At 38.0% G+C, this 25071-nt stretch overlaps 1 protein-coding gene across 9 annotated transcripts in view; it reads right to left on the reverse strand.

Moving 5' to 3' along the window:
* The window catches only part of hdac4 (histone deacetylase 4), a 160178-nt gene that overhangs the window by 17868 nt on the left and 117239 nt on the right, over positions 1 to 25071 (reverse strand). For all 9 annotated transcript variants that reach the window (XM_008113917.3, XM_008113885.3, XM_008113920.3 and 6 more), the window contains 8 exons: positions 19563 to 19696; positions 17977 to 18097; positions 13590 to 13636; positions 12083 to 12190; positions 8989 to 9044; positions 7457 to 7544; positions 6948 to 7067; positions 5114 to 5211 (listed from right to left, as the gene is read on the reverse strand). In XM_008113917.3, the coding sequence (XP_008112124.1) occupies positions 5114 to 5211; positions 6948 to 7067; positions 7457 to 7544; positions 8989 to 9044; positions 12083 to 12190; positions 13590 to 13636; positions 17977 to 18097; positions 19563 to 19696 (772 nt within the window). The remainder of the gene's footprint in view (positions 1 to 5113; positions 5212 to 6947; positions 7068 to 7456; positions 7545 to 8988; positions 9045 to 12082; positions 12191 to 13589; positions 13637 to 17976; positions 18098 to 19562; positions 19697 to 25071) is intronic.

The following is a 25071-nucleotide window of genomic DNA, read 5'->3' on the forward strand; positions in this document are numbered from 1 at the left end:
AGGAAGTTATGAACCAAGCCTCTCTGTGAGTCCAAACATGTCCCAAAGTATTGAACTTGTTGGATATGTTCCAAGGCTAAGATCTGAATGAATTATCCTACCAGTGTGCAGGTTTTGTGATGCAATTGTGGTATGTAGAAGTCGCACGTGATATGCAGATGCAAATACTAGTTCAGGGGTTGGAATTGTACAGCCAGTTGTGAAGAATTTTGGGAATTGTAGTTCAAGAAAATCTATAGGGCAGCAAGATACCCACCCCTTCATAGCTACTTGTTCATATAGGAAGGGATTACAAGTGTTTTGAGCTTAGCTGTCACCATGGTCATACATTTTGTGAATAGCACTGATTGTATGGAAAGGCCAAAGGGAAATAGAGATATGATGTCATGAAATGATTAACTCCTGTCACTGCCCAGGCAAGGCAAGATCTCATGTGATCCTAAAATGAAACCATCTATTGATCCTCACCTCCTTCTGCTTGAGGTTCTTCTTAAATCATGATTTGTTAAACGGATATGGAACAATCCCTGTCTAAATCTATAGAACAAGAGGAACTCTACTAAAGTGTGAAAGCTTCTTGACATCTCTGAGCTAAAAGCATACATTTGCCTACTGTTCCTGATGGAGGTGTAGCATACCCTTGATAAAATGAGGCAACCAAAATTACAGTGTTGCCAATACTGAGCAATGATGAGCACTAAAAGTTTAAGCACCCACAAGTACTTGACAACAAGGAAACAGAAGTAAAATACAAAAGTAATATACTCATACAGCAATATACAGAAGTAATATACTCATAAACTGGCTGTTTTGTGGAACATGTTGACTGTACCTTATTGAGCAGTTTTAAAATTGATACTCTGGCGATGGATCTACTCCCCAATGAATGCTGGTTGAGTTTAAGAGGTAAACATTCATTTCAGCAATAGATCCCCAGTAAAAGAGGAAAATATACCCAGAAGTGTCACGGTCCTGCAATCCTAATTTGTCTTATCCTCTGAAGCAGGTATTTATTTGGTTCAGAAGCTACACCACAGGATGCTCAGCTTGGTTCCTCTGTGGTGGCAAAACAAGCCGAACTCTTATTTTCAAATGTAGTGGAAGACAATTTTTCACTTGCCTGGAATTGGCAGAAGTTCTAGTAATCAAAAGACTTAAAAGCATGTTGGCACCTTTCCATGAAATAACCCACACACACTCCTGCCTGCTGTTAATTCTGCAATAGGGCAGTGGATAAGAAAACTATCAGATGGTGTAACATGGGGACTTTGTTTACAAGGAATACTATTGAAGTGACATATTCTACTTGTCTGTAGTATGACTGGCACAAAGAATTTGTTAGACAGACATTTTCTTCAGTGGAAACTCATTAGTTGTTGAGCTAGAAAACTGTTTAATAATTCAACTAATACCAGGTGCTCCCACAAATGCAAAGAAATACAACAATTTTCCCTCCATCTCCTATTTTTGATTTAAAATAAATGATTTTCACACACACCCCGTCTGAAATATTATTTTGCCCTGGAAGTAGCAGTATTTTTAAAACTCTGTTGCTTACTTTACCTTCTTTTTTGTATAGCAAACAGCAACTATTTAATATGTTCTGCTTTGTGTGAACATTTGTTATCTGGCTCTGTGTGCTTAGGTATTTTTATTCTGAATCTACAAATATGGAGCATTTTTATACCCTGCAGCATGTTGAAATTCTATGAGGGTCATAAAATACTATCTATCTATCTATCTATCTATCTATCTATCTATTTAAAAGAAATGTTCAGACAAGGATTTTTTTTAAAAATAGTCTTATTACTGAATTTTCACAGTACAAGATAGCCAAAGTAGTTTACTGGTGCTTCTTTTTACATAGTACTAACAGTGTTAGCTGGAGCCCCTGGTGGCACAGTGGGTTAAACTGCTGAGATGCAGAACTAGCTGACCAAAAGGTTGGCGGTTCGAATCCGGGGAGCGGAGTGAGCTCCCTCTGTTAGCCCCAGATTCTGCCAACCTAGCAGTTCGAAAACATGCAAATGTGAGTAGATCAGTTGGTACCACTCTGGTGGGAAGGTAACGGCGCTCCATGCAATCATGCCGGCCACATGACCTTGGAGGTGTCTACGGACAACCCTGACTCTTCAGCTTAGAAATTGAGATGAGCACCACTTCCCAGAGTCGGACATGACTAGACTTTACCTTTACCTTAGTGTTAGCTATAATGCTACTCATGTCTCTGAGAAATCCTCCATCACCAATAAGTTCTACTGTTGCTCAACAGTGGCTTGTGTTAACGAAGAATTAAAAGGACAAAAGTTAAAACCAAAACAAACTGCTTTAAACAAGAATTTATTTTCTAGAGTGCAATTTTCCTTGTCTTACTCAGAAAGGCAGGGCTTATGTGGGGAAATTGTGTCCTATGGGTTGCTTTTTACCTATCCCTCATGTAGTACATGATGTATATGGAGGTTGTAACTGGACATCCATACTGCAAATAGTTGTTTGCATCTTCTCTCTGCTGTTTAGTTCTTTACTACTCTTGACAGTAAACCAACTTTCTTTATCTCTTCATCTAAAGCTAAGTTGGCATTTAAAATCTAGCATTTTGTGATGGCCCTGATGATCTAAACCTAGCTATGCATCTTAATGTAACTACAGTATTCAAAGCATTAGTTTTACAAAACAGGAACTAAGTAAATAATGTCTGATATATACTCTGCTTCCCCGAAAATAAGACCTACTCTGAAAACAAGCCCTGGCATGATTTTTGAAAATGCTTAAAATATAAGCCCTACTTCAAAAATAAGCCATAGTTACAGTTCATCAAAAAATCAAATTAAATAGTGTCTAGGCAGCTATGGGCAGCCTCCAAGTTACAAACAAGAAAGGTTCTGTAGGTTTGTTCTTAAGTAGATTCTGTATGTAAGTCAGAACAGATACATTTTCTAAATGTAACTCCAGCCAAATGTATTTATCTTTCAGTTTTGTATAGCATAGGGAAGGGTCAACAGTCCTGTAACATTTCTTTTTCTGTCTGCGCTCCTGTTCAGAGGATTTCACCTCATGTTCTGTCCCTGTGATAATTGCATTTTGAAAAACGTGGCTTGTTACGGAAACAAGGATTGGTGAAGAAGCTTCAGTGGAGACACATTTTTCCAATAACTCTTCCAGAAGTAAATTTCCCTTCCTTGGGGTAGATTTCTCTCACTTCCTGTTGTCTCACCCCTGTTCCTAACTATGTGTCATTTCTAGTTAAGATGTTTGTAACTCGGGGACTGCCTGTACATGTAAAAAGTAAAATCAATTGGCAATAGAATGCAACAGGAGATATAAATCCTTTACTAAGGAAAGTAGACACCCCCAAAAGAATTGCACTCAAAAGACTCCAAGAAACTAAAACAATAAGGATTGGCAAGTAAGTGCTGGGTTCCCAAATCCAGATCGGTTAGTCCCACTAGCGTCACTCCTGTCACAGGTGCGTTACGTGCTGTTAGGTCCCTTGGTGTTTCAGCTGCTCTCTTCCGCTTTCCACTGCAGCCAAGTGTAGCAGTTGGCTCCTACTAGTAACTGGAAACGGCCACAACGCTCTATTATAATGGGCGCACAAGTGGAGTGACACCAGCAGGATCTGTGTGTGATAGCCTAGCACTTGCCAACCCTTATATTTTGAGGGTGCCTGCTTTCCTTGGTAAAGGGTTTATTCACCATTTATTACAGTACTGCACCGTATATAAAACAGATGAACAAGAAACATGATGACATGAATATATTTGAATAAATGTTGATTTTTTAATTAAGAAAATTTTCTTGCAACTTATTCTGCTGCCTGTACTGGAAGATTTTTTTTCAGACTGCTCTAGAAAAAGGAACCAAGCAAGTTTTGTTTTGATTCTGACACCACAGATAAAAGACTGGCAACTTTGTTCAGAGACAGGTATCAGCTAGGCTGTCAATACAAAACAAGCCCACTCCCTTCTGGGAAGATCACAGAATCATGGGCCTTTTCTATGAAAGCATGGTTGCTGGTATTAACTCTAGAAATGCTTCATGAAAAAAAAAACTGGTTAAAAGGACCCATATAACATTACCGCCCCAACAATCATTTGGCACAGTGTTATTATAGCATACAGGAAGTAGTACTGGGCTTCCTAAAATGCTTACCTATTGAGAAACACTGCTGACATTAAAGTGTCTCATAGTAGTAATTAAACATTATGCAAAACTACAGCAGACCTTCCATGAATGCCAGCATATGTCAGGGCTGAACTTCTTTGTAGGTCTGGAGCAACTGTACATAGCCTTCCATTCAAAGAACAAAGGATACCCGGCTTATGCAATTTACCTAATTCCTAGAGCTTTGCTTACAGAGTGCAGTTAAATTTTGCCGCATGACATTATGCATTCCAACTGTAATTTATGTAACTATTTCTCTTTGAAGAAATGTGAAAGCAAGGGCTTAGGATTATGGTTCGGAGAACAGTAGTTCCATCAGTTATGCACTTCATCTGTAAACAAAGGATATTCTACTGAATTTAATTCATTAAAATGGAAAGAAATGATACCAACTCATCTATCAGAAGTGATTAAAAGAAATAATAAGTAACACAAACATACGTAAGTAACATACATACATACATTTGCAACATAGAACACAATAGATTAGTACTAACAAATTATTTTCTTTGACACACAATTATTCTAAATTGCCTGGAAAGTCCCAATGAAAGCTGAATTGTTTACAGTCAATGAAATCAATGGTTACTGTTCACACTGTGCATGGTAACTGTCACCTTTAGAAAATTATGTCATAAAGCAGGAATGTATATTAAAAGCCATTTCCAAGAAGATCATGTATAACAGCAACAGTTGAACATTCAAATAATATGTTTCATATTTCACAAAGAAATCTATTAAAGTGAAAAAAACATATCAACCAGCGGGTGAAAGGTTCATCTTTCATTTTGTTCCTAGTACAGTGACATCTACTTAAGCTGCAGAAGTTTGCTCTGGCTTGACTTCCCATAGTAAGATACCAAGACACAGAATATATATGATTCCAAAAGGTACATTCCTAATTTTGAGAGAAATAATGTCATGACAAGCATAGAGCTCTGAGAATTACCTGAAAGCAGCCATGTATTCTGTGTCTCCCATTGGAGGATCAAGACCACCAGTAAATGCCATATTAACATTGAAACCAGCACCTGGTCCTATGCCAACCTAAGACGGGGAGGAGAGAGAGAAATAGCAGATTATAAAGTTAACAAATACTGCTATGTATGAAACTGCCAGTATTTCCTCAGCTATACTCCTACTTTTTTTTTTTTAGCTTTTGCTCTGTATAAAAGAATTTGTATTTCCCTTTAAAAATCTATTGGCTGGAAAGGCAGAAATAAGATGTAAGGTGACAAGTGCTTTAATTTTAAACTATGGTATGTCTTAAAATTGTAGGGTGACATAACCATGCATTTAAAAAGAAGGTTAGTTTGTCTCTGGCTGAATGCAGTGCCGTTTGGATTCAGATACAACTTTAAAAAAATTTCAAGTTATATTCCTGTCATTGAAGGTTTAAAATTAATGCATGCATATTTTAAAATGTATTTTCAAGCTGACCAGCCGTTGTAAACCTCTTCATTTTACCCTTAATACTTAGGTTAAGGCGAGGGATTTTTTTGTTGAATTTTAATGTGTTTTGTTTTTTATCTTCACTCTGAAATATTTTCTGGGATGAAGTCATGAAATATGAAATTGTGTAATGATAAATGATTGAATAAATAAAACCCACTGTCACTGTAGCTTTAAGAGTAGCAACTAGTATGAGCACCTTTGAGAAAATGGACGATAAGTTTATTTTTCAACAAAAGAAATAATCCATCCCCAGGCAGCCCACCTGTCTTGCTCAGAATCAACAACATATAAAATCAATAGCAATAGTACTAATACAATAACCTACAAATAACTAATAATAACAACATCTTCAAGATCATGCATACAAATAAATAAGTTTGAATTTAATTTATAGTAAAGCATTGGAGACATTTGTCTCCATCTGACCTCTGGAATGGTCAGTGGAATAACATGCAAAATAAAGAATGCAATGCTGGCAGTATGCAACTAAAACCACTCTTCTATAGATTTCATAATGCAGTGATTTCAATAAGTTTTATTTTATCCCAGAATATTATAATACCAATGAATTCAAGGTTTGTCTCATGCATCACTACTACTCCCATTCATAGCTTACATCAGTAAATGGGCAGAAACGCAGACAGTGGAAGGAATGCTTCACTCTCTCTCATACAGTTATGAACACAATAGCCTTGAAGATATTTGATTATTATACTGTTTATTATTCACCTTCAATTATGAAATATGTACACGTGTTGTTCAGGTAGAGGGTGCCCTCTGCTGGTGGGAAAAACGAAACCCTAAGACAAACCAATGCTAAAAATCCTGATTTTAAACATCAGGGTTTTTTTTTATTTTTATATACATACACTAACCCTTTTTTTGAAAAAACAAAACGATGAGATAGTTACTTTCCTCTTCCTATGTTATTTGTCTTAGTAATATTTGTCTTTAGCTGCTCTTGATTTGCAGGCAAAATGAGGAAACATGAAAACTGTTTAGTTGTGGTTCTATACCCTTAGGTTCTTTCCAATGTTTGGTGACCCTAAAGTTATCTTATTTTGTCATGATTTGTTCCGAGGGAATTTATTTTTGCCTCCTTCTGATGCTTAGAAAGTGTGACTGGCCCAAAATAGTTGAGCAGGAATTCAAACCATTTTGTCCAGAGTCGTTGCCACTAAATCACTATACAAAAAAGAGACTAGAAAATAGATTTTCCTAATCCTTTCAATTATATTAGCATTTCCAGGGTTTTCCTGCTTGAGGAATTTCTAAGACTATAAGACAGTCATTACTGCAAATGTTACAAATCTTACTAACATTATTACCTCATCGGGAGCACCACTGCCTGGGAAGAAGTTTCCATCATCATACCGATGTAGTGAAATATAAAGAACATTAGGATCGTTGTAGAAAGCCTGCTGAGTACCATTTCCATGGTGCACATCCTTTGGGGACAGAAATTACATTGTATGAAATGTGTTATTACATAAGTGACTATTTACATTCAACGAATGGCAATTCCAACTTTTCTCCCCATAATCATGCTGCAAATGGCATCCATATTGCATTTAATGATTTCACAGATATCAGCTTATGGGGAATGCTGAAGACCTCCATATTTATGCCTTTCTGTAATTAAGGCACTGCAAATTATTTCATAGGCCATTTTTATCAGTCAACTCTGTTTAGTCGATAGTTGGTAATGCTGGAACAGAAACTCTTTTCAACCCTGTAAAGCAATGGTTCCCAAACTTTGCTCCTTGAGATGTTTTCAACTCCCAAAAGTCTTGCAATCAGCAATATGGAATCTGAAGTCCAAAGTGATTTTACTCACCCAGTCCACAATAAGTATTTTGTTCACATTCAATCTCTGCTGGAGAAGCTTGGCTGAAATCGCCACAGAATTAAAATAGCAAAACCCCCTGAAAGATAATGGAATATGTTAGATACAGATGTGGAAAACTCACTTCCAAATTGCAACATCAACGTTTTCAAACAGCAATGGCCTTTTCTGAATGATCTTTGCAGCTATTGCAGAATGAGGAAACGGGTATCTTTTGCTCAGATATATTGGTGGCACTCTAGGTTCCCAGGATCTTAATGAAAATCAGGATTTTGTTTCTCTGACATAAAGTTCAGATTTTAAATTCCATCACTGCCATCAGCAGATTAAGACAGCCTTGATACACAGACACATATAAATATCTGTAAAAAACCTAACACTGTACCTTCCTTTATGAGTATTACTATTTACTATTAGGAAGACTCTGGACATAGTGAATTGAAATCCGTGCAGGCAGATTTTCAAATAGCTTTGTAAATATATGGAGAGCCCTATTTTTAATCCACATTTGTTCTATAGATTTTTATCATATATTTGATTTAATAATGGTTGCATATACACTAAAACTATATTAGATACATGACTAAGGCAATTTTAAAGTATGGGATTGAATTTCTAAATGTTTTGTTGTTGCTCTAATATAATCAACTGGCATGTTGATTAGTTGCTAGTGAAGACATTATTTCTGGGGAGCCCCAACTTATCAAAATCATTTACTAGTAAAAGATTTTTAGGGTGTTTGGAGGAGAGTCAATGACTTCTGTATATGGCAAGTTATTTAGAAGACATGAAGAGTGATAGATTGCAAACTGCAAGACAGGAATATTGCTCTAAACTCCTGTGGTCCATGCAGAAGTCATTTTATTTTATTGGCACAGATACAAGAATTAGCAATGATCTCTCCTCAAAGTGAAAAATCCCCACCTCTTTCCTATGTCCTGAGCATTTCTCAGTTTTCTCTTTCCCTATGTATACTGCCTTGGATTTCACCCAAACTTACATATGTGCATTGTTTTAAGCTGTCTTAAATTTTAAACTAGATTTAAACTGACTTGATGAGTAACTAACACTTAGGGAAGCATGTTTGAGTCATGATATATTATAAAGATGATCCTGAAATGAAGTAAGCAAGTCAGACATACAAGTATTATATGTAGTGTATTACAAAATGTGTCTTTAAAAACCCTTTCCAATTTCAACTGAAATAAATTAGCAAAAAAGAAACAGATAGACACTGATGCTTTTTCTTGAGAAAATTTATTTCTCTGAATATGGTATTTTGTATCTTGATCTAAAACCTGTTCTACCATCTGTTTGGAATGTTTTAAAATATTGGTGAAATGATCATACAAAGGCATGTTTATTTAAGCTCCGACTACATGACAGATCCCTCACATCTTAGTTGATGAAGTGCTGGTGCTGTAACAGTTAATGGCAGGCCATATTCAAGACTCTACATTCTCCATTAGAGGATATGAACAGATAAAATTAACACATACAAAGCACGAAACACAAGTACTTACATGGGTGTACTTTCTTCTGCATGGTGCCCAGGAGGTCGAACCACAGCAAACCCATTCTACCAAAATGAAACAAAAACAGCATGGAAAAATGGATGCAAAGATCCATCTATTTTCCCAAGAATGTTACGTAATTGTAGTAGAGTTGTTAAAGCATTTCAGAAATATTCTAATTATTTTTGTTAATGAAAATTAACCTGCCAGGCAATGAGGTGAAGAGGACAAATATGAAACTCCTGGAGCTTTCTAACTATATGCAAAATTACATCCTGTTACACGGGCATGTGCGACTACCACCTCCTACCAACAAACCCAATTACAACGCACACACAGAGTTGGGATGACAAAAAGGTAACAACTTGTTTATTGCTTACAGAAGAGAAATCAAAAGTTGGCTGACATGCATGGCTCCTGGATCCGGGATCAGTCAGCCCACTGCTGATCAATACCACTTGACCATGGCAGGGGTGTTGTTGCTACCAACTGGCACAATACCAGGACACCATTACCGTCACACCCCTGGTAAACTACCGAACTCTTCCCCCTCCATTATGGTGGGGAATAAGCATGCCAGATCCAGGGCCCATGCCGTACACCTGCAAGTTGTGATGCAGAAACAAAGCTCAATGAAAATCATAAACAGGAACATTAAACACCTATGAAGGGTGGGTGGGATGGTTCGACGGAAGGTATGCTGCCTGGCACGGCCTTGTGCAGCCTTTAAAAAGATTGCTTGAAGCTCAGTGGGCGACCGCCCCCCATCCAATCGGGGGCGAGCAGGGGCCGTCTCTCATTGACCAGCTGCCCAGTCGGCAGGAACTTTTCTGCCAGCAAGGGGGCTTCTGAGAAGGAGAAGCCCCCAGCTGGTGCCATGGTAGGAGGGAAGACGCCCACCCCATAACGTCTCCGCCCGGTAAGTCGGGCAGAGGATATATCTACAGAAAGATTACAAGCATAAATGTACACGTACAGTACACAATTCCCTGTGAAATCTGATAAAAACACTATTTTCCTCCTGCAGTAGTTTCAAAATGTTACTAGTTCACAAAATAGAAGTATATCAAGAATTACAATGAAAACTTATCACTGTATATCTTGTCTCAAACTGTATTAACCATCAGCTACCAAAAATGTATGCAGAATGTACCACAAATATAGACCATACATATGCAATAAAACATGGGAATTCCAATAGGTGTGCAATAACATGTTACTGGAATAACTCAGTACTGAATAACAAACCGGATACATTTGTTGTAACATTAAGACTGAGAGAATATGGAAATCTGCCCATCCATTCACTGCTTTATTTATATACCACATTTTTCCCAAGCTAATACTCAAAGTGACTTACAAAAATAAAAGAAAATTGAAGGTGGGGCATACAGGGGAAAAGATGTAACAGCCAGAATTAAAATAGCAAAAAATCACCAACAAAATGTAAACAATTTAAGACAAATTTAAAACAAAGAATAATAGCAGAAGGGCACGTTAAAAACTATGCTCTTCCTAAATTATAAAAAAATGTTTTCACCTGTTAATGGAAAGAGGTCTGCAAGGACAAGAGTAATACTATTTCATTAACTCTGAGGAATATTTCACCAGCATTAGGCTTTTAAATTCTGATACTGGACTCCATTGAGGTACACATAAAATATGTCTTTTAGAAAAGCCATTTATTTCAATGTGCTAATAGCCTTTTTAAAAGTCTTTGATTTAATTGTGATTTTTTAAAAAGTTGTTATTGTTAACATTGGTTTTTCCCCCCATGTCTTTGGCTTCCTTTTTAGGGGACTAAGTAAACTGTATTTTTTAAAAATGAAGTTTTAAAAAACTGTCTTCTCAAATATTAATAAGGAAGTCCCAAGTATGGGTTTAAATCTAACAACTAAGACCAACCAGTTCTACCATGTGTTATCAACCAGAAGATCCTGGATATCATCTGAATGTCCAGGAGTGACTTCTGGTTGTAAATGGGGTATAGAGCCAACATAGACAAACCTGATACAACAGAATGTAAGTGTTGCTTATCAGTCATTAATTAATTCATGTTGAGGGATTTAGACCCTCAACTACATTTTTCACAGAATCTAAGACCCCTTCTACACTGCTGCATATCCCAGGATCTGCTCCCAGATCTCCTTTGAACTGTATGAGTATCCACTGCCGGATAATCTGGGATAAGTAGATAATCTGGGATCAGACCCTGGGATATAGGGCAATGTGGAAGGGGCCTTAGATTCTTCCTGGACAGTCTTTCATACATGAATGTATGTGTATGTACACGTACAGTAGAGTCTCGCTCATCCAACATAAACAGGCCGGCAGAACGTTGGATAATAAGGAGGGATTAAGGAAAAGCCTATTAAATGTCAAATTACATTATGATTTTACAGATTAAGCACCAAAACATCATGTTTTACAACAAGTCTGCCACTTGTTTGGGAGTGTGGCTGCACTTGTGTTGTTGTTGGGTGTGTTAGCCTGCTGTGAGTTGCTGCCTAGAGAAACAGCTGTGGATCCGGGTGGGAGGCAAACTGCGTTGGATAATACAGAATGCTGGATAAGCGAAGGTTGGATAAGCAAGACTCTACTGTATATATACAAAACACACATATATGATTATATGAAGTACATACATTAACCAAACTGTGAGGTTAATACAAGTGTGAACCAAGATTGCGACATACTGGCTACAAGGACTGAAGTGTATTAAATTGTACTGATGCAAATCAAAGAAACTTCCAGTAGAACTAAATACAATAGTTTTCAGTTTGCTGGATCAATTGAATTGTACACTGTCATAAGATCTTATGACACATCATATAAATATTTTAATGAACTATTAAATAAATTCTGGCTTATCAAGCACATTAAAAAAATAAAACCCTTACTATGAAGTCTGAATTGATTCAATTTGTCTGCAATGAAATGTAAAATAGCATTCCTGCTCCTCCTGCATTTTATCAATTTGAAAATTAAAAAGAACATCATAGTCGTCCTGTTTGGTGTTCTGCATGACAGATCCCAAAAGCTGACTCAGGCATTCTCATATTTACCAAACCCTTAAACAAAATATTATTAACAACACACTAACCTTCAGTTCTCCTGTAGCAACTTTAAAAACAAGCTCTATGACACAACCAACAGCAAGGCGAGCTGCGCTGAATGAATGGACTTCATTCCAAATTGTGTCACTGTCAACCTACATAAAGCAGTCATAAATACATTATAAGCATAGTTATAACAATATCTGAAACAATATCAATTCAGTATGCACTGCATTTTGAAACAAGTCTCAAAGGGCCCCCAGTGGACCAACTCCTAGACTTTTTCCAAATTAATAAGAAGCCTTCTACAACACATTAATAAGAAAATATGGATTACATTCAACTAGAGATGGGAAAGCCTGGGGAAAAAATGGAAAAATGGGTAAAAAAAATAGGTCCTTCCCCATTTTTTCCAATGTCATTTGTTCTGGAAAAATTGGGGGGGGGGGGGGGGAAGAGTGTGTAAAAGCAAAAAGTTTCAGAGATTTCCAGGTCTTCCCATCTCTACATTCAACCTAAGTACTGGTATCACCCTGTATTTCCTGTCTGCTTTGTTTGGGTTATGTCCTTCATGAGATACTCCAGTTGTCTCCTTCAAGTTGACGATCACATCCTTGCATAAGACAACATCTCTTGGACAACAAACATCTTAAAAAAGAGACTGAAGTCAACAGGCCCCCTGTTCTTATGAAAATAAATTTCTTTTGAAAAGAAATACTGTTCAGTGACCATCAAATATCTGTGCCTCTATGTACAAGATTTGAAACAAATGCAAACCTTTCTGTATTTAGTTTTCTTTGATTCTGATTCATTAGTTTTTAAACATTTTATATGAGTGCTCATGATGAAGCAGGATGGGGTTTTTATCCAGTTTTTTTTAAAAAAAATCCTCATTATCCAAACTCCTACTTTTTGATTTATTCAGCTTCACCAAATGGAATACAAATTGACGATACTCCGTTGTGAAATATTGCTATGAGGTTGCTTTCTTCCCCTCAAAACGATTCTTTCTATTTTCTTTTCATGTGGTGTATTAAGAGCCTTATAGGGAAGTATTGCATGTAATGGAAAAATGAACCCTAGTTTTTCAGTCTCAAAAAATTATAGTTCATTTAATTTTCAATGCTTATGTTTATACTAATCTTAAATTGATAAGACCTCAACAATATTACAGAGAAGAATGCTGCTGTCAAGTGATGTCCATAAACAACAGGGGCTGATCATACAGAATCATGGCTAAAGTATTAAGCATCATTTTGTATGCAAGAAGTTCTCGTGAAAGTGAGAAGCCCGAGTGGAAAAGCGAAGACTCCAAACCTGTGCAATCTCACAATTTAAAATACTATTAGAATCAACATTATTTACCTGCTGAAAACATACTCAGTTATTGCACACAGGAACTTTCCCAGTGTGTTGTATCTCACTGATCCAGCAGTTATCCACTAAAAAGGTTTTATATCTTATTCTACTCCATTTAACTAACCATATAAACCCCCAGTTAAATTACCTAATTATAAATAGACATTAGATGATACACAAGGGGAGGAAACTTACTCCAACACCACCACAAGGGAGCCTGACGAACACTGACGTCAAAGAGCCTAAGGGAGTTAAGAGAGAATAGAACATTGTTCAAATTACACAATCCATGACTATGAGACAAATTTTATAGCACTTTAAAATTCTGCAATAAAAGATGGTCAACGAGCACATCGTGAGCTCCAACTCCAAATGAGCTGAGCACAAACCTAGCTTTTTACAGAATGATGTTAATTGCTAAATATATTATTCTGTTCCTCTTTACCTCACTCAACAGAGTCCTTTGTCTTCTTATTATCATGCTTGATTTTCCCACAACTATAATGACTAACAAATTATTCTAGTGATTTGGACTGTACAATCCTCAGTTAAGAAATCCTCTGACAATGAAGCTCCGTTTTTAAAAGACCGTTTTAATAACGGTCATAATCTATCTAGCTGAAAAGTTTCTAGCAGTATTGGCACTGAGGGGATGGCAAAGGTATTCTACAGGAATACAGAATTTCAGCATTCAGTATAACTTCTTCCACTATAGCCATGAAATAGGCAAAGTAAAGAGCAGCTGCCTCCAGAATCCCTTATTGAGTGAGAATTCTAAAACAAAGAGTTAAGGGATGTGCATGCTTCATCAACTATCCTCAGCATATTAAAAAACAAAAACCCGAAACATAGACGTATAAGTTCAGAGATCAAATCTTAAATCATAGCCAAAGTGGAGAATGGTGAAAGAAAAAGGCATCCCTGGATGCACTTGCAAGAAACCTTCAAGTGGTCTCTAGAAAGTTCAAAATGTTTTTGTTCACTTGTGCAGGGCTCACCTGACCTGGTTCTTCCATTTCGCATGTATATATTGCTAGTTTTGAATCAAGATTTTATTGGAACGTGTTCGACAGTGAGGGTTTTTTGGTGGTGTAGGGACCTATCCTTGTTCTTTCCGTGTTATGTCTGAATCTGGCACCAAATTTTGTGTTGGAAGAAAAAATGCCCAGGAACACAATTGCTTCTTTCATCTAGACAATTCCAAGACATGGAGTCCTGTGTTTATTTAAATAGGCCACTAGTGGATGAGCAGTTCTGGAATAGTTATAAAAATATTTCTTGGTAGATAAATATATATTATGGTGTTGTCATGCTGTGCTATTGCTTAACACAGACCTACCAAACCCCTTGTTGTTTTGGAGCACAACACCCAACAGTTCCAGCCAGCTAAAGCTACTGATGCCTGTATGGTACCATATTGGGGAGGGATAAATTAATACTCCTATGTAACACAATTTTTGTTCTTGGGTTATAAATGTTATTTCCTAATTGGTTCTATCATAAAAACAGGGAAATGTATTAAACTGCCAAAACATTGTTTTGGCAAGACAGCCTAGAATAGTAAAAGCGACCTTCCAACACAGATTTCAGTATCCGGGGGGTCTCCAGTTAGTGGTTTCCAAGTGATGTCTTGGAGACCACTAACTGGATTTGGGGGGGGGGGGGTGTTCACCCTCTCACCAAGAGTTGCTTCAAAAAAGCAAATTATCTCAACCATGTTATGACTAAGCTTGTTCAAATGTTGACAACTCCCACCAAAATGTATTGAATATACTTAAGGCTTCAAGTCTGGTATTTGGTTTCCTTGGGAACATCCAGACTACATTTTATCTGCACCTATTTTCAGGAAGAGATATAAGTAGCCAGGGAGGTGTTATCATGTCAGTTGGAAAATCAAGTGCTGGATCTCCTATAATGCAGAAGAAGGGTTTTTGGGTGTAAACCAACTGTGATAGCTATTGGATTCCATGTCATAATCTTGGGGTAGTAAATCTACACCAAAATTTAGACCTGTTGTGAAATTCAGACTGAAACTCAAAGTGGTAACCCCCCCCCCCCCCCACAGCCATGGACATCACTAGATGTCACTAGCAACCACAGTTTTACCTCCCTTAGAACAATATACAGAGTGTTTTAAAAAGATGGACCTAATTTGAAATTGCTATTATCTCTGCAACCACAAACTGCCCATGAATGAAACTCTTACCCAGTGAAAGGGAGGGGACATAGTTTCAAAGGATTCCTGCTAGATGCCTCTCCCGGTGCACAATCAGACCCCTTGGCCTGTTATGTACTGGATGGTGACATTGCAACACAAGGCCTAATGAGATATCCTCCATTTGAAGTAATTTTTTAGATTTGCTTCTTGCTCAAAATGGTTTGTAAAACTTGGTAACTCATTACACCGTTCATAATTTTGTGTGCAATTGTAACATGCTGCCATTGTGAAATATACTGCTGTGAAATTGGGTTCATCACATTGAAACATCTTGTATAGCTAACCAATCCATTTTCACAAATATGTGCAGGGAAAAAAAATTAAGAGTACTTATAAAGGAAAAAGCAATTTTCCTCTAATGGGAAAAATAATACAGAGGCTTCCAAGAAAATAATACCCATTAAGGTATTACTTACTCGCTTTGTTCTTTAACTGTGACTAGGCATGATGTTAAAATATATGGCATTTAAAGGAGAACAGCTTAACTTGTAAGAGGCCAATTACACCATTATTATTTGACATTGTACTAATCTTTGTAACTTTATTCAGCTCTAACAGCAATTTTACACTTGCTAGAGCTTTCAGAAAAACATTTTAACCTTTTCACAACTCTGATCCAATAATGATTATATAAGAAAAATACACATGTCCCATTATCAACGAATTGTGCATGCCAGCTTACTGTTACCAAATGCACTGCATCCTTTATTAATATAAGAGTGATTTTGGCACAGCATAAAAAGGCTAAATTTACTAGGCAAGTAAGTTACTGCATTAAGAAAGGAATGAGGTCAGACAACAAAACCAAATGTTCCCAAAAACAAGACTCTCTACTATTAACTGTATTTGATTCCTGTAAGAAAAATGATGAATTCTTCAATCCTTTGCAGTAGGGCTTTAATTATACAGATAGCACTGATTACAAAAACTGAATTGTTTCCATTATTTCCCACCAATTACAAAGGTTATGTGCTCCATGATGCTGCCTCATACTCTGTTGTTCAAGATAAGAGATAGGAAGGAGGGCAATATGTTTAGCGCACACTACATTTGTAGCATTAAAATTTTTTAAAAGTAAAAAACCCCTTTGTTATATTTGGAAATGGGAAAATAGAGTAACTTTAAAAAAAATGGTAACTGGAGCAGTAGCTGGTTACTTTGAAGCTGAGAATAATAAGTTTTTAAAAATAATTGCACAGGCTCTATGCTTACATAAAGTTAGGTTTTGTAAGCTTTTCCAATACCAAATTTAAGGACCTATAATGTTTGAAGCATGAAATTAAAAATATTTATAAAAATCAAATTTCCAGTGTAATATAAAGTCTCTTTGTATAAAAATGTCTACATTCCAGATTTCCCAAGACTATTAAATTTATGGCCACTTTCCTATGGCTCCCTGTGAGAAATGTCATACTTCAGCAGAATACTGAGTGAGAATAGGGTCATTCTCAACCCTTTGCAGCTTGTTTTCAGTAGCGTACCAGAACAGGTGAATGGGAAAAGTAATGTTTCTTGGCACCTGTCAGTGAAATATTTTATTCACCCCTAATTACATGCCTAGTACAGAAAAGGTTTTATCTGAACAGCAATCGAGGAAGCTGCCTTATATATCAACAGGCTGGTATTGTTGGCACTGACTGGCAGATTCTTTGCAGGCTTTCAGCCAAGATTTTTCAGGCCTCCCTGAAGGTGGTAGGGACTGAACATGAGTTCTTTCTGCATGCAAAATCTGTGATCTATCATGACCATAGCTTGTCTGCAATGGTTAGGGATTTATTAATCCATGCTAAGAATAAGTTGTCTCGTTATTCGTATTTAATATGACTTTTAGATGTTCTACACACACATACTTTGCAAATTAAGAAACCTCAACATCATATTGTCTGCCTGCTTTGTTCTCAAACTACTACTGTAGATTCAATATTTCATTAAAATGTATTCAGCACAATTTAAAATCTGGTTGTCGTTTTCCAGACACATCATTTCCCAACTTCTCAACTGAATGCTATTTATCTGCATACAAACGGATCCCGAGATGCCTCAGAAATGAAGGATGCCTAAAATACACAAAGAACTCACACACATAGAAGGGTTTTTCAAAATAAGAGCATTGTATATTTACGTTGTATATGCAAAGATTCTCCAAAAAAAGAAGCATGCTGCTTCAGTATGAACTGAATTATACATGAAGCCTACATAATGTTGGATTTGAACCCAAATCAAGAGGTATAGTTCATTATCTGCATATTGCTTAAAGCTCAATATAGCACATTGCTTACATAAGAAAGTAATAAAATATCCCGAATATAAGGTTATGCAGATGGATGATCTGGAATGCAGAACATATTACATCCCCTGCCATACCTAAGAGTTTCTTGCTGTCCAATTTTTGTCTGTTCAGAGGGTTGGTACCATAAAGTAGTGTGTGGGCTTCTGAATGAACAGTCTGTAGCTCTTCTAGAGTTGCTTTTCTTCCACGAATACACTAACAGACAAAGGAAAAAAATGGAACTACATTTATTTTCATTAAATAAAATCAATACCAATATCAATACCATAGGGGACCTGCCTATCTTCGTAACTGCGTCGTCCCCTATGAACCCACCCAATCTCTGAGATCTTCCGGGAAGGCCCTCCTCTCACTTCCACCCTCCTCACAACTGCGTTTGGTGGGGACGAGAGAGAGGGCCTTCTCAGCTGTGGCTCCCCGACTCTGGAACTCCCTCCCCAGGGAGATTAGGTTGGCTCCCTCTCTATCTTCCTTCAGGAAGACTTGGATGTTTCGGCAGGCCTTTGGTGATACAGTCATTAATTAATCAACCCCAGAGGGTTTTTAATAATCTATCCTGTATTTATTACGGTCTTAACATTTATGTGTTTTAAATGCATTTTTTTATCCTTGTATTGTTGTTTTAATTGATATATTGTATTACTGTTTTATCTTTTTTATACTGTGATTTTTATTATGTTGCTTATATTTTGTCCTTATGTTGTTTGGGCCTCTGCCCCATGTAAGCCGCCCTGAGTCCCGCAGGGAGATGGTGGCGGGGTATAAATAAAGTTTTATTATTTTATTATTATTATTATTACCAATGAGGTGTGGGTGGACTGAGGTTTTACACTGTTTCCCCTTCCAATTAATTGATTTCATTTAATATGATAAGCATCCATGTTTTTAAATAATTTTGATTTTTCCCCCCTTCTCAAATAAGACAACTGTAGAACCATATGGAAGAGTTCTTCTACTTTGATACAGACTGTAATGGGGATAATATAAGGTAAGGAATAATACAAGGTGAAGGATAAAGATCTCCCACATTTTGAAGGGGTGTGAAAAATAAACAAAGCTATCAGTTTTGTTTTAATGGGTTTATAAAAACCTATCAGACAAATCATTTTGTAAGAATGCAGTTTTAAATCAGAATGCAGAATTCTTCTCAGACTCCGACTTGGTATCCCCAGTCCCATGGCATCCTTATGAGCAAAATGCCTTGGCGTTTGCCAAGTGGACGCCTTTACTGTTTCCACATTTTCTGGCACTCTAATGGTCCTAGGTTTGCCAGGGATTTTCTTTTAAAATGTGGATCCAGTTGCTCAAAGAATAGAAATCCATGGCAAAATCATTTTCTGATCTGGTACAGACGCATGTCAACTGAGAGCAAAATGTGGATGGAATGCTCTCTGTGTCGTTATGACGGAACGGTTGTACTCATAATATGCTTGATCAACAAATCCCTGATGTTCACTGATCCAACGCATGATGGGTATTGAAAATGGCAGAGGCTAACCTACCAAATTAGGCCTACCTCACCCCTCTAGCTGCACTATAGCCCACACAATGCCCCTTCGAAACATGGGAGAGCTTTATGACCCACTCTGAATGTTTAAACAGTCCTCAATTGCTCCAAATGTCAAGCCTTTTTATTTTTCCTCCACTCAACGTCCATTACCTCACACTTGCTACGAAGGCCTGTCTCCTGAAGCCGTGACCAAATGCTCTGGATTCTTCCTGCATGTTCTGGATGACTGTTTGTGTTTCCACAGGTACACTGGTGCTTCAGCATCAAGGTGTCATACACAAGGCCTGTATCAGAGGATATAAAACAACACAAGTTCCAATCCTGCACTTATGTGGATATAAGCTCCACCAAAAATGGTAGAGAAATATACAATATATTTGCACAATTATACCTGTGAGATAAAGGATATTTCGAAGTGAATTCTAAACATTATGCCTGAGTAAAGCATGCACGACAAAAGTGTATCTCACACAAAACAAAAACAAAAACAAAACAGCCCAGGTGAAAAAGGGATGAGTAAGTTCTAAAATTTTACAATCAATTTAATAATATTATTATTTTCCTAACTATCATAATGATCTATGATATTTAAATAAAAAAGGAACACCTTATGCCAACAGGAGCAGCAATGACATTTTCAAGGAAAAAGTCAGAGAGAGATGAAGGGAGTGTGGAATTACTAACTTTATTTATACCCCGCCCTTCTTCCCATGGGGAATCAAGGCAGCTAACAACCCACCCCCCCCCCAAAATCCCATCCACACCTCCCCAGCAGCAACCCCCCCTCATCCTTCCCCAAATGCATGCTGGCAGAAGAAGGTATTGAAATTGAGAAACAAACACTAGTTTTTAAAAAAGGCTAAATTCAGAAATAATGGTAAATCATGAATTAATACTTTGAGCACCTAGTTGCTCCTCTTTTACTTGAGATGGGTGGCAAAAAAGTATTGATGAATGTGATTGTACATCACTGAGAAACCAGCACAGGTTTACTCTTTTGTGATGTGATGGCAGCAGGAAAATACTGTATTCATACTTATTTATAAATTAGTCTCATTTAAAAGTGAAGGCAGATTTTGTAATCAAAATTATGGATTTTGATATGTTGCTGTTTATTCATTCAGTCACTACCGACTCTTCGTGACCTCATGGACCAGCCCACACCAGAGCTCCCTGTTGGTCATCGCCACCCCCAGCTCCTTGAAGGTCAAGCCAGTCAATTTAAGGATAACATCCATCCATCTTGCCTGTAGTCTGCCCCTCTTCCCTTTTTCTTCCATTTTCCCGAGTATCATTTTTTTTCTCCAAGCTTTCCTGTCTTATCATAGAATCATAGAATAGTAGAGTTGGAAGAGACCTCATGGGCCATCCAGTCCAACCCCCTGCCAAGAAGCAGGAAATCGCATTCAAAGCACCCCCAACAGATGGCCATCCAGCCTCTGCTTAAAAGCCTCCAAAGAAGGAGCCTCCACCACGGCCCCGGGGAGAGAGTTCCACTGCCGAACAGCTCTCACAGTGAGGAAGTTCTTCCTGATGTTCAGGTGGAATCTCCTTTCCTGTAGTTTGAAGCCATTGTTCCGTGTCCTAGTCTGCAGGGCAGCAGAAAACAAGCTTCCTCCCTCCTCCCTATGACTTCCCTTCACATATTTGTACATGGCTATCATGTCTCCTCTTAGCCTTCTCTTCTGCAGGCTAAACATGCTCAGTTCTTTAAGCCTCTCCTCATAGGGCTTGTTCTCCAGACCTTTTATCATTTTAGTTGCCCTCCTCTGGACACATTCCAGCTTGTCAACATCTCCCTTCAACTGTGGTGCCCAGAATTGGACACAGTATTCCAAGTGTGGTATGACCAAGGCAGAATAAAGGGGGAGCATGACTTCCCTGGATCTAGACGCTATACTCCTATTTACGCAGGCCAAAATCCCATTGGCTTTCTTAGCAGCCGCATCACATTGCTGGCTCATGTTTAACTTGTTGTCCACAAGGACTCCAAGATCTTTTTCACATGTACTGCTGTCTAGCCAGGCGTCCCCCATTCTGTATCTTTGCATTCCATTTTTTCTGCCGAAGTGAAGTATCTTGCATTTGTCCCTGTTGAACTTCATTTTGTTAGTTTCGGCCCATCTCTCTAGTCTGTCAAGATCGTTTTGAATTCTGCTCCTGTCTTCTGGAGTGTTAGCTATCCCTCCCAGTTTGGTGTCATCTGCAAACTTTATGATCATGCCTTCTAACCCTTCGTCTAAGTTGTTAATAAAGATGTTAAACAGAACCGGGCCCAGGACGGAACCCTGCGGCACTCCACTCGTGACTTCTTTCCAAGATGAAGACGATGCATTGGTGAGCACCCTTGGGTTCGTTCGCTTAGCCAATTACAGATCCACCTAACCGTAGTTTTGTCTAGCCCACATTTTACTAGTTTGTTTGCCAGAAGGTCGTGGGGGACTTTGTCGAAGGCCTTACTGAAATCCAGGTACGCTACATCCACAGCATTCCCTGTATCGACCCAACTCGTAACTCTATCGAAAAAAGAGATCAGATTAGTCTGGCATGACTTGTTTTTGGTAAATCCGTGTTGACTATTAGCAATGACTGCATTTGTTTCTAAGTGTTTGCAGACCACTTCCTTAATGATCTTTTCCAGAATCTTGCCTGGTATCGATGTGAGGCTGACCGGATGGTAATTGTTTGGGTCGTTCTTTTTTCCCTTCTTGAAGATAGGGACCACATTTGCCCTCCTCCAATCTTCCGGGACTTCTCCTGTTCTCCAAGAACTCTTGAAGATAATTGTCAGTGGTTCTGAAATAACCTCAGCTAGTTCCTTCAATACTCTTGGATGTAGCTGATCTGGCCCTGGGGACTTGAATTCGTTTAGAGCGGCCAGATGTTCCTGGACAACTTGTCTCCCTATTTGGGGTTGGATTTCCCCAAATCCTTCGTCCATTTCATGTTGCTGAGGTTGAAGATGGCTTTCTTTTTGTGAGAAGACCAAGGCAAAGAAGGCATTAAGCAGTTCTGCCTTTTCCCTGTCCCCTGTCGCCATCACCCCATCTTCTCCTTGCAGAGGCCCTATCGCCTCCTTGTTCTTCCTTTTTCTACCAATTTAAGCAAAAAAGCCTTTCGCTTACGTTCTCATTATGTCATCACATTACGTTCTCATTATGTCATCACATTATGTGGCCAAAGCGCTTCATCTTTTTTAAAAAAATATGATTCATGGATAAATCAATGGTCATTCCACAGAAAAGGAAACTGCTAGTGCGGCCTCAGCAAGCCAGCTGCCCCTGACTACTTAAAAATCCTACCTAGAGAAGGGAATCACTTTTTTATATAAAAGTAAACATAAAATATAAACTCTCATAAAAAAAAAGAACCATCCCTTTTTCTGAATGAGTGGCAAAAGCTGTGAGCTTAGAATGTCCCAAAAGAATTTATAAGCACTGGTTTTCTTTTCTTGCCCTCTCTTTGAAGAGAATTGTTATTTTTTTTGTCCTGGGATGGACTACTCTACTCAAAGAGAGGAATAGTTTATTTTTTGATAAGGGTTACGGCATAATATTTGCATTGATCCATGGTGAAGTCAACCCGGATTTTTCATTGTCGGCTGAGGAGATCAGATAAAACAACAACTCACTACAATCAATCTGTATTTTATGTTTCAGACTAAACTGCTCACATTCATTCTCAAGAGGAAAGGAGATTCCACCTGAACATTAGGAAGAACTTCCTGACTGTGAGAGCTGTTCAGCAGTGGAACTCTCTGCCCCGGAGTGTGGTGGAGGCTCCTTCTTTGGAGGCTTTTAAACAGAGGCTAGATGGCCATCTGTCAGGAGTGCTTTGAATGTAATTTTCCTGCTTCTTGGCAGAGAGTTGGACTGGATGGCCCATGAAGTCTTTCCAACTCTATGATTCTATGCTAGATGTCATTATTGAAAAAGAGCCAGGAATTACTCTAATCGGAATTGGTAATCATGGCATGACACAGAGATCAGGGACATACATTTTTGTGTTGCTGTAGGCATACATTTTTGCTTATTTTGTTCTTACAAAAATATTAGGAAATATTTAGAAATTCTGAAAAGGGGGGTAGGGGGATACACAAAGGATTTTTGAATGTGTTTTCAATACACAATACTAGCACACCAATTTATTTTTAAAAACAGAGTGACTTTATGACTTTACATTTACCCTTAAGTACCAAGTGCATAAAGGATTCAATTCAGCTACAATCATATACTATGCCGATAGAACTTCATTCTTTCCTGAACAATACAATGATCCCTCAAACTCCTTTTCTATCTATGAAAATGAATTTTTCGTCACTCCTTCCCTCTCACTTTTAAAAGATCTGGTCAGCGAGACCTACAAACTCTGACGTAAATCATGCTCCTGAGCATGCTCTAATGTGCCACTTTAAGCTGTAGGGTCAGACCAACCTGGTTCTGTAATGCATGAACAAGGAAGACTTCCCATCACTGTTTACTCACCTCCTCCCCTTTTATAACACAACTAGCTGTGCCCGGCCATGCGTTGCTGTGGCGTTGTCTGGTGGTGTTGGTGAGAAATTTGAGTTAGTGGTGGTATTGAATGTCTGTTGTATGGTTGTCTTTATGTTTAGTATATATTTGGTTGTTTGTGTACTGTGAAAGTGGTGAGAGTAGAGGGGGTCTTTGTCGCTGTGTAGTATTGTATAGTATTCATACGTTGTCCAAGTGTTGTGAATGGTTACATTGTGTCTTGGTGCATAGTAGAAAGGGTTGGGGTGGATGGCCGTTAGGGGTGTCTCCAAATTATTGGATTGTATAGTTGTAGTATTATTATTATTATCATCATCATCATCATCATCATGATTATTATCTTTATTATCATCATTATTATTATATAGTGGGTGGATGGCCATTTGTCAGGAGTGTTTGGATTGTGTGGTCTTGCATGGTAGAAAGAGGTTGTACTGGATGATTCTTAAGGGTGTCTGGAAACATTAGGATTCTGTGATATTGTTATTAGTATTATTATTATCAAGAGGCTGTATGGTCATCTGTTGGGAATGTTTGGATTGTGTTCTTCATGGCAGGAAGGGATTGGACTGGATGGCCTTTAGGGGTCTCTCCTATCTCTGTGATTGTAGGATTCTATTATTATTTTTATTGTGGAGATTGTGGAGATATTGGCTGGCCATCTGTCAGAGTGTTTGGATTGTGTTCTCCTGTATGGTAGAAGGAAGTTTTACTGGATGATTGTTAGAGGTCTCTGCAAACCTTAGGATTCTATGATGTTGTTGTTGTTGTTGTTGTTGTTGTTGTTATTATTATTATTATTATTGAGAGGCTGGGTGGCCATCTGTTGGGAGAACTTGGATTGTGTCCTGCATGGCAGATCGTGGGAGGTGTTAGCTGGCCCTGATTGTTTAGTGTCTGGAATTCCCCTGTTTTAAGAGTGTTGTTTTTTATTTGGTGTTGTGATTTTAAGCTTGTTAAAATATTAGGAGTCAGATTGTGTTGATTGTCATGGTTCATAGCATATATTTAAAATATTGAGTATTAAAATGGGTTGGATATTGTAGAAGATTGGATAAGGGAGAGTGTAGTGGAGATAAATAATTTGGATGATGGGCGGGCACTAGGACCCAGGGGACAGCTTTTTCCGATTGCCTGCCTTTCCT

The sequence above is a fragment of the Anolis carolinensis genome, chromosome 1, assembly GCF_035594765.1.
Source record: "Anolis carolinensis isolate JA03-04 chromosome 1, rAnoCar3.1.pri, whole genome shotgun sequence".
NCBI lineage: Eukaryota > Metazoa > Chordata > Lepidosauria > Squamata > Dactyloidae > Anolis > Anolis carolinensis.